At 45.4% G+C, this 13455-nt stretch overlaps 1 protein-coding gene across 5 annotated transcripts in view; it reads right to left on the minus strand.

Annotated features, from left to right (window-relative positions):
* The window catches only part of Dixdc1 (DIX domain containing 1), a 76108-nt gene extending 62864 nt beyond the window's left edge, over positions 1–13244 (minus strand). Inside the window, exons 1-2 of one of the 5 annotated variants that reach the window (XM_029481900.2) lie at positions 13075–13244; positions 11516–11607 (exon numbers count right to left, since the gene is read on the minus strand). In XM_029481900.2, coding sequence (XP_029337760.1) covers positions 11516–11572 — 57 coding nt within the window. In that variant the 5' untranslated portion in view covers positions 11573–11607; positions 13075–13244. Of the gene's footprint in view, positions 1–2123; positions 2429–11515; positions 11608–13074 lie in introns of those variants that run through there. The other 4 variants (XM_029481901.2, XM_029481899.2, XM_029481902.2 and 1 more) reach the window with 4 other exon arrangements.
* Positions 13245–13455: the final 211 nt, after the last annotated feature.

Consider the following 13455-nt stretch of genomic DNA (forward strand, 5'->3'; position numbering starts at 1 on the left):
ACATTGGTTTGCAGAGAGGGCAATTTATGGGATGGGTAGACAATTCCAATATCAGTGAGGCCAAGACACATTGCTGAATTGTTCTGAATGGAAGAATTGATTATAAAGTTGTCTGGGTGTTGCTTTTAGGAAGACTCCATTACCACCACAGCGGGTAAAATTACCTTCCACTCTCCTGTCCCCTTGTTTTGAAAGAAGTGAATGTTAGGCAACATTCATGTACAGAGGCACAGAAATGACAGCCAGGCCGCTTTGTTCTCGTATGGGTCTTTAGATGAAGACTTAGAGATGGAGAAGCAGCAGAAAGCACAGACGAGGACTTGGCTCTGTGCCAGCTGCCTTCTATTCAGAAGGTGGGTTCTGACACCAGTGAGCTGGGCTAAAATAGAAAAGGGGGAGAGGCCAGGAGAGGACCAAAGGAGGTTTTACCACAACTAGTGAATGAGCAGGATTTACGCAGGGAAGGAGCAGAGAAGGCCCTGGGGCTGAGAGTGAGGGTGGATGACTGAGAATCCTGCAGACACTAGAAGAGGTGTGCTTCCTGGCTTTTCTGTGTTCACCTCTGGGTCTGTAGCTCTTTGTTAGCGATTCCCTTACATGTGTTCAGTCAAGAGTGATGGGAAGATGAGGAGGCCTGCCGGGCAGGCAGGATACAAGCTCTGCCCTTTAATGAAGGTTGTGACACCCCTCAGCCAAAGGAAAATTCCAGCACAGTTGGTCACACTGGCAGAACGTTTCCATTAGATTTTTTTTTTTTTCCTGTGTGTGTCAGGAATAAGGCTGGGGCACAGGGGCCAGAACTGGGGAAGGTTCTAAGGCAGGTCAGAATGTAGGATTTCCTAATTAGAAACAGGGATCAAGGGGGAAGCCTGCTGTGCAGCTGTAGAAAAAAAAAAATAAAACCTACATGGAAATTCATGAGAATGGCTGGTTGCCTCTAGGGGAAAGGTTGGGAAGGGGGTGAGAGATGGCAAGGGCACAAAGGCTCGTCCATCTTGTCCATAATGTTAATATTTAAGAAGAGAATGGGTTTAGGATGTAGCTCAGTGATCTAGCCCCTCGTCATACGTGCAAGGTCCTAGTTTCAGTCACCCCTGCACACAGGGCTGTTTATATTATCTGACTAAAAACTGATTCTAAAAACACAAGGGCTGTTGTAAAGGGTGGAGGAGTGGGGTACTGGTAAAACACCTTGGTAGCATCCCCAAGGCCCCCACCACACACACACACACACACACACACACAATCTGAAATTTAAGAAACCCATAGAGAAGGGAAAGGTGAACTGAGGGAAAAGGCAGGAAGCCATGACCAATAGCTTATGCCTTTGCGGCTGCTGGCCTAAAGCAACCAAAGGATGACTGAGGGGCAAACAAGAGTAGCCTGAGTCACAAAAGAAGCAAATGGAAGAGGTAACTGGAATTCTGAGAGAAACTTTTTAAGAGAAAACAGAGCCTGCCTGGGTCAATCCTGGCCCACCTTTCCTGTCAGGTTGCAGCTCCCCACCGCAGTTCTCACAGAAGGGATCACACATATTAGCTCCTGAAACCGGGCCTGGGGCCCAGGTTGGTCCTCTCAGCCAACCTTGATTTCCTCAGTGGTGGAGAAATCTAATGTGCAGGACTCAGGAAATTCGCACGTGGATGTGCAGGATTCAGGAAATTCACCCCTCATGTGGACCACCCACAGTCTCCTGCCCTCTTTCAAACTTTCTACCAATGCCACGCCACCGCACCCCTCCCGTGACTCATCCGCTTAGAGCCTGAAATAGAGCTCTGCTGCTTCTGTTCAGGCTTCCCTCTAGGATGTCCCTGGAGAGCGCCTGGGAGGCGTAGGGACCACCTTTCCTGCAAGGAGATGCCTTCTGAGTCCGTGGTCCTGCCTGCCCTTCCCACCTCGGGAAGGTACTCAATCCCTCCAGTTTAGAGGAGGCCCACCGCCCTTCTGATGTCCTCGGGTTCATGCATCTGCACCACACCTACCTCCTTGGCTCTACCACCCAAGCTCTTTAACTGGGCTCCCCGAGAGGATGCCCCTCCTCGCCCCCCAGGATTCCCTTCGGGAGATTAGGCGGGAGGCGCGGGGTGACCCGGAGCTGGGGGTGGGAGGAGCAGGGCAGTTACCTCATTGAAGCCCTCTTGCAGGACGTCCAGTAAGTTCCCGCGGGTCAAGCAGGCTAGCATTGTTCCTGCCGCGGGGCTTCCCGGGTGGGGTCACGCCACCGTCTCTTCCCTCTGCACACAAAGGCGATCAGCTCAGCTCCCTGGGAGCTCTCTGGAGTCCCGCATGCCACTTACTGGAAACCTAGACCCGAGCCAAACTAGCGGCTTGCACTGGGCATGCTCGCGCGCGGGTTGCAGCCGGAGGGGCCCAGCGCTGTGCTGGTTCCTATAGAAACAGCAGGGCGCGCGCTGCGCACACAGGCGAGCGGCGCTCGCAGGCAGCCCTGGGCCTCCAGGGAGTGCGGGGAAGCCGTGGGCGCGCACGCAGGCTCCGCACGGGTGCTCGCAACGAGCATTCACACACGCGTGAGCACACACACACACACGCACACACACGCGCGCTGACACAAGCGGGCTTGCCAGCCTGAGCATATGCCTGCAATCACTACACTGCACGTTTGGAGGCGGGCGTCCCCGAGCGTGTGCACGCACATACAAGCACGTACACACACGCGCGCGCGCACACACGTGCACACACACACACACACACACACGCGCGCGCGCGTATGTAGTCACTTTGCTCATTTAAGGCTGCAAGCACCTCATCACAAGGTGGGTGGGGAAAGGAGTGAGTCACAAGATTACCCCACCCACCCCTTACTCCATTCTCCAGACTAACAGCAACCTTTTTCCACGCGGGGCTTGAGAGTGAGACAACCAGCAACCTTTTCCCACTCGGAGTTGGAGAATGAAACAATTTAAATAAGAGGAAGTAGAATGACAAGAAATAACAATAAAAAGGGGGTCAGAGGAGAGAGGCTGGGGGTGGGGCTCTGTAACTATTAGAATATAAGTAACCGAACAGGGCTAAACAAATCATACCATCATAATAGAAACGTCAGAGGCACACCAAGGATGACCAAGACATTACCACATGCATCTCTTCTATCTTTTTTTTACAAAATAACTGCTAAGGGGTAAGATTGGGCACGGTGGCTCAGGGGATAAAGGCTCTTGTAAAAGCTTGACACCTGAGTTCAATCCAGGAGCCATGCAAAGGTGGAAAGGGAGAACTCACACCTCTCGGGCACAGGCACACATTATGCTCACCCCCCCCCCACACACACACTAATTAATTGGTTTTATAATAAAATAATTGCTAAGAGCCAGCATGGGGGTATACACCTATCATATGCACACACACACACACACACACACACATCAGATCAACACTCTAGAGGTTCTAAGTCCAAAGTTAGCCTGGTCTATATAGCAAGTTCCAGGTCAGCCACATATAGTTCCAGACCATATAGATGAGACCTGCTCTTGAAAGAAAGAAGGAAAGAAAGGAACACATACTTTATAAGTGAGTTTTAAAATAAAGCACCAAGAATGCCCTTGTACATTGACAGGTAAAAGCATCCACCCTTGGGTGTAACAGAACCTCTCTCTTGTGTGGCCTGGCTGAGGTCACAGCTCTGATGTTTATTTTTAAGAACACTGGTCATTTGCATGCTTGGACTAACTGGTCTTAAAAAAAAAAAGAAAGAATGAGAGAAAGAAAGTCCATTTTACATTCCATTTTGTGATCCTAGACAAAAGGGAGAAATTACAGTGTTAAGACCCACAGGAGGTCAGAGCCTTGTCCAAGGACACAGCTGGTCGGGGACACACGACTCAATAATCAAGGAATTACAAACCATTTTCTAGCCATCCTGCATCTTCCTCAGACTCCATTAGGACCTCAGCAAGAAAAGTCCATAATGAGCCTACTAAATCATATTTAACCCAATGGCCTCCTCCTCGGGTCACTAGGGAATAAGAAAACCCTTACTTGGGGTGGCCTGACAAGATATCTAAAGCTGCTAAACACAAAGTTCTTCTGAGGAAGAAAAAACAAACAAAGTGCCTTTGACCACAAGAAGTAGGAAGCTGAGTGTCAACCTGCCCTGAGCTGGTCACTCAGCTGGTTAAATCCTGACTGTTCCACTCAGGCTGAAGCCAGAGGAAAGCAGTAATACCAAGTGAAACCGATCCTGAGCGCTCTGCAAGTCAGAGACCTCTCTGTCCTCCACCAGCTAGCCAGGGTGGTTCATCAAGACTCTCTACTGTTCCTTCAGCCCAAGGCAAAATACCACCAGGAGACTCACTAATCCATGTTTAAGACCCTTTATGAGCAGAAGCGTAAGACTTGCAATGGCATAGAATTGCACATGGCACATCTACATACCTAACGATGAAAAACCAAAACGTTCAGTTTATATAAGTCAATTTGGGCATCAGAAGGAGGCCTATAGACAGTCATCCATGCCAAGAAATCACGGTTTCTCAAAACGCCTGTCTTTGATGGGAACAATGCCTGGGAGCTCAGTGCTTTGGAGAGAAGACTTACAAAGCAACTGATTTGCTTATCATTCTGGTCTTTTGAGGCAGGGCCGTGGGTAGCCCTGGCTGGTCTCCAGCTCCCTAAAAAGCCAAAGATGACCTTGAACTCCTAGACCTCGTGTTTCTGCCTCCCAAGCGCTGGGATTACAGACATGTAGTACCATGCCTAAATATAACTGACGTATTTGTGTGTCTGTGCTATGTGTGTGAAGGTCCCCATTGGAGATCAGACACCAGAAGAGGATGTTGAGTACCCCGGGGTACAGGATGTTGAGAGCAACCCAGTGTGGGTGATGCAAACCAAATTCGGGTCCTCTGGAAGAGCAATGAGTGCACTTAACTACTGTGCCATCTCTCCAGTTCCCATACTGAATTTCAAACCTTCAAAACAGAGATCTCATTTGGCCCATTACCTTATTTCATACAGGGAAGAGACAACATCAGGAGAGGTGCTTACGGTCACTCAGTAAATTAATACAGTGGCTGAGATCTAAATAAAGCCCTTGGAGGCCTGGGCTCATGTCTTTTGCAATAACCCTCCACGCATGCTGGAGGGCATCAGGGTGCTCGACAAGTGACTTGTTTTAAGGCATATGGCTAAATAAATAAATAAATAAATAAATAAATAAATAAATTGTAGAGTTCCTAAATAAATAGATAAATAAGTAAATTGTATAGTTCCTGAAAACCTAGGGAAGTAGTTTCTATTATAACTTTCTAAGATGGAAATATGTTGTCCAAAATAGTGGTTTCTAGCCACATGGGCTACTGAATGCTTGAAATGTAGCTAAGACAACTAGGCAACTAAAATTCATTTAAACATAGATGACATAATTTAAAAATATTCTGTTTCAGACTATTGAGACGTCTCCTCAAACTATTAATAGCTCAAATACAGCATGTATCTTATGATTAGAAACAGCACAACATTTCTGTTGGTCCATATAACATAAAATTGCTCAGAAGCTATGTCTCAGAGGAACATGAACATATTCTGTTCCAGGCTCCCTACTCCATGCTACTGCAATGTCAGTAAAGAGCTGGGACAGTAAGTGGGTCAGATTGGAAGTGGGTTAGAACAGTGACTGGGGCGATAATCCATACAGTGCAGTGCCTGTATATGGGATAGCCACAAAGCACTCTGGGAGCTGCATCCCCTTCCTTCCACTGCAGCAGGCCTGGGCGGAGGCAAGGACTAACTGCAGCAAACTGCTTTCCACAGGTTCCTGCTTCTCTCAGAGTCTGCGTCTGTTGGACCTCAGTCAGTCCTGCATAAATCTTACCAGCAATGGCAAGTACTTCTTCCACAGACTAAAAGCCACTCAAATCTATAATGGAATAGCAAAATTGATCTCATTTCACTGTGTCCCATGTCCTATAGGAATCAACAATATGTATATGTGTAATGGTCACAATTACAGTGAGCAGTTGCTAGTTACATATGAAGAGAGGTTAGGGGGTAAAGATTTTTGCTCCTGACCTAATTACTAAGTGGTGAAGCCAGGAACTAAACCTATGGCTACAGGTGCCAAGCAAGCACTCTGGCACTGAGCTCAACCCAGCAGAGTACTTTTATCTGATGCTTGCAACACAGAAGGTACTAACCCAGTGTTCCTAGATGAATGAATGAACCAGTAAAAGAAACATTAGAAAAATGTATTCAAACCATCTATTAATAAATGTAATAACATGTTTGCATAATTAAGACATTAAGCCTTAAACAAAGCTGTCATTTGGTGAAAACACTGCCTGTGACTTCTCTCTGTGTAAAACTAAAATGTGTGAGATTCACACCTATGAAAAATTGAACATAGTCACTACAGCTGTCATTCATGATGAAAAGAAGCAGAAAGGCAGCTTACATAAACCAATGTTTAAAACTGACAATGAGACAATCAATGACCCCCTGAAATCATTTCTTAATCTTCCTTTTGTTTCCTCATACCATCTGGGGTCTTTAAGGGCCTCATGCTTACAACTTCTTTCACATTTACATTCAGAGACAGCAGCAGGAGCAGCAGCAGCAGCACACAGACACACACACACACAGACTCGCACAGACACAGACACACACACACACACACAGAGGCTTGTACCCAACAGCCAAGATAGCAAACATGTCCTAGCTTCTAAACTGTGGGCTTATGTATGTGTCTATGTATTTACTTATTACAGTGCTGGGGGCCGAACCCAGGGCCTCCTGTGTGCTAGGTAAACCCTCCACCCCTGTACTTCAAGTGGCTAAACTGCTCTTTTGTCTCCAGATTCTTCCACTTGCCAGTCTATATTCATCCTAATCGCTCTCAGACAATAGATTCATCTTGCTACCCCAGGGCCCATTGTCTTTACACACTTCTTTTCTACAGCACATCAAATAGAAATTCTTTGTGTCTGGCTCAGAAGGCCTCCCCTGGGATTGCCTCTGTTTAGGCTAGAAAGCTCCCTGATCGCCAAGGCTCATTCTCACCTCCGAGTTTTCACACTGACTCTCTGCTGGCTTTGAGTGTCCCACATTCTACTCTCCTGCTCCCCACATCATTAGCTCACCTCCTCCAACCTTTGTCTCTCTGTGAAGCTTCTTTGGCCACACTTTTTGGTTTCGTTTGTTGGTTTGTTGTTTTGTTTTGCCCTTTGCCTCTTTTCCTCTTCCCTTTATTCTTTTAGTGTTGAAAATGAGTCAGGGCCTTTGTGCGTGCTAACTGAGCACACCACCACTGCCCTCTGTGACCTCTTGTAACCACTCTTGATTAGAGTCTGTCTTACTCATCTTCATACCTCCCTGGCTTGTCCCTGCTCAAATGTTTCTCGGGCCCTGGTCCTTCTCTTACTGCTTTATTTTAAATGACAATACCCCCTCACACCCACACTCCTAGGTGTCTCACCTGATGTGTTTTTATTTTTCCCAGCAGCCTTCGCCATCACCGTGGCTATTCCGCATACACTTGTCCTTTCCTTGTGGGGCAGTGGGTGGGTCCTTACGTATGTATGTAGGCACTCATGTGCTGGTGTGCTCACACAAGTAGAGGCCAGAGGTCAGGGTCAGGGTCAGGTACCACCACCTTGTTTTTTGAGACAAGTGCTTTCACTGATACTTGGGAGTCAGCAATTAGGCTAAGCTGGCTGAGCAGCCAGCTCCTGGAGGCTCCCTGTGTCTGCCTCCTTGGGGGCTGTGATTATAAGAGGACACTACTACATTGGCATCTTCACGGGGGTTCTGAGATTGAACTCAGCTCCTAGAGCTTGCTTTACTGAGCTATCTCCCCAGCCCTCTTTCCTCCCCCGCTTCAAGGATAACCTCATCCTGGCTATCCTCCTGCCTTAGCCTCCCAGGTGCTGCAGTTGAAGGCATCGACCACCACATCTCGCTTACTGTTCATTTATCATTAGCTTCTCCTGCTCATAAGTAAACTTGTGCAGGACTTCTGTATGTTTTGCTTATTCCAGAACTAAAAAGACTTAGAGTCTGGCACATTGTAGATGCTAAATACAAAACTGGCTGAATTTCTCAATCCTTTTCTTTTGAAAATGAAAAGGTCATTGTGACTGGGTGGGTACCTCGGTGGTTTAAAGCGTGGTATTACTCTTGCAGAAGACTGAGGTTAGGTTCCCAGCACCCACATGGTGACTCACAAGCATCCATAACTCCAGCCCATGGGATCTGACATCCTTTCTGACTTCCATGGACACCAAGCACTCATGCTGTGCACATACATACAGATGAAAAAATACTGATATACATAATATAAAATAAACCTTCCAAAGATTCAAAGATCAAACTAGGCACGGTGGCACGTGCCTGCAATTTTAGCACTGGGAGGTAGCTGCAGGAGGATCCAGAGTTTTGTATGATCATTGGATATAGGGTGAGTTCTAGGACAGCCTAGGTTATATAGAACTGTCCCCCCCCCCCCCAAAAAAAAAAGATAATAAAATAAAACAAAACTCAAAGGTCTAAGCCAGGCCTGAAAGCACTAGCCTATACTCTCAGCTCCTTGGGAAACTGAGGAGGTTCACATATTCAAGGTCTCAGTAGGCTACAGAGGGTTCAAGGTTAGCCTGGCAATTTAATAAGACCACATTTCAAAACAGTGTATTAAAGGGCTGCTGATGTAGCCCAGTGGTAAAGTGTTTGCTAGGTATGTATGAGAACCTATGCAAATTCTGTCACTGGAAACAAACAAACAAACAAACAAACAAACCCAGATAAATGCAAAGGTCTAGAACCTTCAGTACTCTATCAGTTAGGTCTTAATCACAGTGAACCTAGGGCTATGGGTCTTTCCTTGTCTCTTACTGTATTCTCAAGACAAGTATAACTTATGGTAGCCTCTTGTCATTTCTTTTCACTTATCCATGCACTCTTTTGCTAAACAAATGTTGGCTCCTTGTTCTATGTTTATGTACCAGGCACTATTCCTTTAGCAAAATCTTGAAGAATGAAAGATCCACTCATATATACAGGTCATATACTGAGGTAATAAACCAGGGTGGAGGGCAGAATAGACAACCCAAGAACGCAACATCAGATGAAAGGAACAGAGAACACAGGGTGGATGTGACAGCCAGAAATGGGCAGAAGAAAAAATAGGACAGAGTGGTGAGAGACTTGGGTAGAATGTTGCCAAAGTAACCATCAGACAGCAGGGCTCAGTATAAATCATGCCCGAGCAGATTCGCCAAAGCAAATGATTCAGAAATGCGTTCTACAATTTTTTTTTTCCTAAATCAAGGGTCAGGTTGTCTGCCAAACATCCATCATTGACAACTGGACCAAGACAGCGACATCTGGTGGATGTTGTGGAAGTGGCTCAAGGCTCTCTACTAGGAAAACACTGCTCCCATGCTTCTCTGCCTGGCCCATCACCACCGGCCTCACTGTTACTAATTACACTGGTAAAACCTAGCCTTTCATTAGGGCTCACCATCTTCACGTCTTGGAATCCATACTCTGATGTTCAGCTGCCCTCTGAAGGATGTGCGCAAACTCTGAAATCACCATTCTTTCTTATTCTATAGCATGCTCGTACCTGGATAAATGGAGCCAACTTGCTTTGTATTCAAGCAACAAGAACCACTTTTGCATTGATAAATAATCCAAAACGTGCTCTTCCTCCAAGGACGTGGCTGTGAGCACTAGGCTTTCTTTTCGACCCCACTGACATCAGGGCAGTAGGAACAAGACACAACTAGTCACTGAGTGTATTGTCACATTGATCCAATTAGAATAAGTTATGTTTAACTTTTTCTTCCTGTGGAGAAGGGTTCTATAGCCTAAAAATGTTTTCTTTTTTACTCTGTTTGAAACTATATATAGATCAATGGTTAAGAGTGCTGCCATTGCAGGGAATCAAGAGTTCCATTTGACTTCCAACTCTCTCTCTTTCTCTCTCTCTCTCTCTCTCTCTCTCACACACACACACACGTAAGTAAAATGTTAAAAACAAAGTCCTTCATTAAAACACTATCAAATGATTCTATTATAATGTTATTTAATATGCAAGTTGTATTATTATACATAATAAAATATTGGTTTAAGGGAAAAATAAAATACCAATCTATAATTAAAAAATAAAGTTCTTATCTTTTTAAAAATAGTCTTACATTGGCTTATTTTCTTCTTTAAATACATGGATGCTTTGCCTGTTCACTACATGTGTTCCTGGTCCCATAGAGATCAAAAGAGGGCATCAGATCCCTTGGCGCTGGACTTACAGGCAGCTGTGAGGGCTGGTTATTGAACCCAGGGGTTTTGCAAAAGTAGTCAGAGCTCTAACTGCGGAGCCATCTCTCTGGATCCCAGGCTGCTTATTGTCAATGCGATTGGTGGAGAGATTCAAAAAATCCAATGAACAGGGACTGATCAACAGTCAAGATGATTATAGCAAATCTGGCCATGGTAGTGCATACTTCTTGGGTTTTTGTTTTGTTTTGTTTTGTTTCCACAGACGTCATTGGTTCTACAATGAACAGCAAAGACAATGTTAAGTATCACTCCAGGGGCATCAATGTAGATGTGATTGGAAAGTGGTAGTGCATACTTGTAATCCCAGATCTTCAAAGGCTGAGGCAGGAGATTTGCCTCACTGTGAGCTACACAGTGATTTTAGTGCCAGACTAGGATACATAGCAAAACTCTGCCTCAAAAGGCCAACCAAGCAGGGGCTGGAGAGATGGCTCAGCAGTTAAGAACCCTGGCTGATTTTCCAGAAGACCCAGGGTTGATTAGTAGCACCTATATGCCAGCTCTCAGCTGTCTGTAACTTCAGTTCCAAGGGACTGAACGTCCTCCTCTAGCCTCTGTCAGCCCCAGGCATGTGGTGCACAGACATAGAGGCAAAACACTCATATACAAAAAATAAAATAATAATAAAACTCAAAGACAAATATACATATCATGAAGTTAACAATATCAACGTTTGCATATAATGGGATTTCACAGAAAACATTTCCATGAAAAGACTAGGATATTAACTAGAATATTCAGTTTGCTTCTGGATGGGAGACTTATAGGGTAGGGGTTTTTTGGGGGACAGGATTTCCCTGTGTAATGTTGGCTGTTCTTGAACTCATTCTGTAGCCCAGGTTGGCTTCAAACTTAGAGATCTGCTCCCAAATGCTGGAATTAAAGGTATCCATCACCACTGTACTGCCCAGCTAGTTCTTAAGTTTTTAATCATAATTTGCTATGTTTCTCAAATGCTTTGTAATTAACATTATTTTTGAACAAACTATTGAGATCTTTTAAATAATTCATATATACTGATTAGAGTTTTCCAATCTCTCTCTGGTTTTATTAATTCCAAATATATATATATATATATGAATTGATGCTCTAGAAATGAGCTAGAATTTCTACAAGAACGAGGAGCAAGAAAGGAAGGCAATAATATCTTGTTCTAGGCTCTCCACAGAACAGCACAGACATTCCTGTAAGGTCACCACACTCCTGACAATACACGGGCACTTACAGAGGGCGCTCCAGGCATAGAGGAGTTACAGACTCTCATAACCACTTGAGTCCCCATCTCCAGATTCTCTAGAAGATCCAATTCAGGGCCACCTTAAGATAGGAAAAGGAGATCTGTGAAAATACATAGTCAAAGAAAATTCAAAAGCTAAATTAACTTAGGAGGAGTCAGGTCACTCCCTTTAATCTATCAACTTAAGTCGTCTTGAAGTGTCAGACTTAGAACCCTGATGAGAAGTTAAGATACTGTAATGGCAAGAGAGTCATCTCAGCTGCATACTTTTTTCTTTTATTTGTCTGTGTGTAGTGGGTAGAGGCAGGTGGTTGGTGACTGTGAAGGTCAGAAGATGGGATGGATCTCCTGGACCTGGAGTTACTGGAAGCTGTGAGCTAACTCAGGTCCTTCGGAAGAGTAGTAACCACTCTTATAGCTGAGCCACCTCTCTAGTTCTTCAGGGACACTTTAAAACAACTTTAACTTAGGTTTTCACAGAGATAAGAAGGATGCTTTCCTGTCTCCACTTTCCACCACCTCCCCCGACATACAGTCTTTCCCACATACATGTCTAAAACCAAAAAACAAACAAACAAAAAAACCAAGGGATTTATTCAGATAACCAAAAGAAATACCAGATTATTTGCACCAGACACATTTTTCACTCTTCAGAAACTTCTTAAACTTATTTTTATTTTTACCCTCAGGAACGTTTAACCCACCACAGGAAGCATGTACTTTGAAACAGGGTATGGGGGTTGAGAAAGGGTCCCATGTAACCCAGGCTGGCCTCCAATTTTCTATGTAATAGCGAATGACTTTGAACCCCAGATCATCCTGTCGCCACGTTCTAAGTGGTAAGATCACAGATACACACACCACACCTGGCTCAGCATTTAAAATTCTACAGCAGAATTTGTCTACAGAATTTTATGTTAACATAGTGTTGTCTATGGCATTTTATTTGACCCTCATGGTTAAGAACCCTTGAAATGGGTTATTTTGTTTACACCCTAACTAACACATAGAAAATAAGCCATGGAATTGCCCCACCAATTTGCAGTGAGGGTAGTCTTCCACCTCACCTCTTCTAAACCCTCTTGCACTAACTGGGTCGGTGTCAGAGAAAAGGCCTAGCAATTGCAGTAAAGGTGGCGGTGGTGGTGCGACAACGACAACGACTACTGAATTTTATGCGATACTACAACCGTTGTAAATTTGCATTGATTCTCTATAAGGCTGATAATAGCAACACTAATGTGTGGTGTGCGTGTGTGTGTGTTTGTGTGTGTTGCAATTCCCTTGTCAGTTCTCTACTCATCTTCAGGGAATCACCCTCTTATCGAACCAAAAGGTATATTTGGGGAGAATGGCACGACGGGTTAAGCATCTCTAAGCTCTTAAGCAAGTCCTGCACACTAAGACTCTACAGGGTTCAGAGAGAGCTCAGACCGAAAAATTTCCCTTCGCACCCTCGTTTCTGCTGCACGTCCCTACTTCTGATCTGGAGACTCAACAGGTGGTAAAGACATTTCTCAGCTATTTCACCACTTTTCGGCACCTACCTCATAAACTATCGGCCCGTTTGGTTCAGCATCTTCCCGGCTAGCCGGCACTTTTACGGAGCTGCGCGTTCTTGCTGCCATGGCGACACAGAGGCCTGCGTCGCTCGGGCCTGCCTTCCTTGGACAAGAGCCAGATCTAGCAAGCTTTGGCTCGGCTCCTGCCCTCCAGGCCCCGCCTCCAGCCGACCTAGAACCCGCCCCTACCACTCTGGACCCGCCTTCCAGCCTCCTGACCAGAACCCGCTACCAGCCTCCAGCCCCGCATCTCCTTATTCCCACCCTGCTCATTTAGTCCCGCCTACTCCCCGTCTTCAACCAATGGGAGCTTGCCGTCTGTTCACAAATCCATACCCCAGCCGCTGACCTTCAATAGTGTGGGCT

Source organism: Mus caroli, unplaced genomic scaffold (genome assembly GCF_978045245.1).
Source record: "Mus caroli unplaced genomic scaffold, Mus_caroli_1 scaffold_11, whole genome shotgun sequence".
Lineage (NCBI taxonomy): Eukaryota > Metazoa > Chordata > Mammalia > Rodentia > Muridae > Mus > Mus caroli.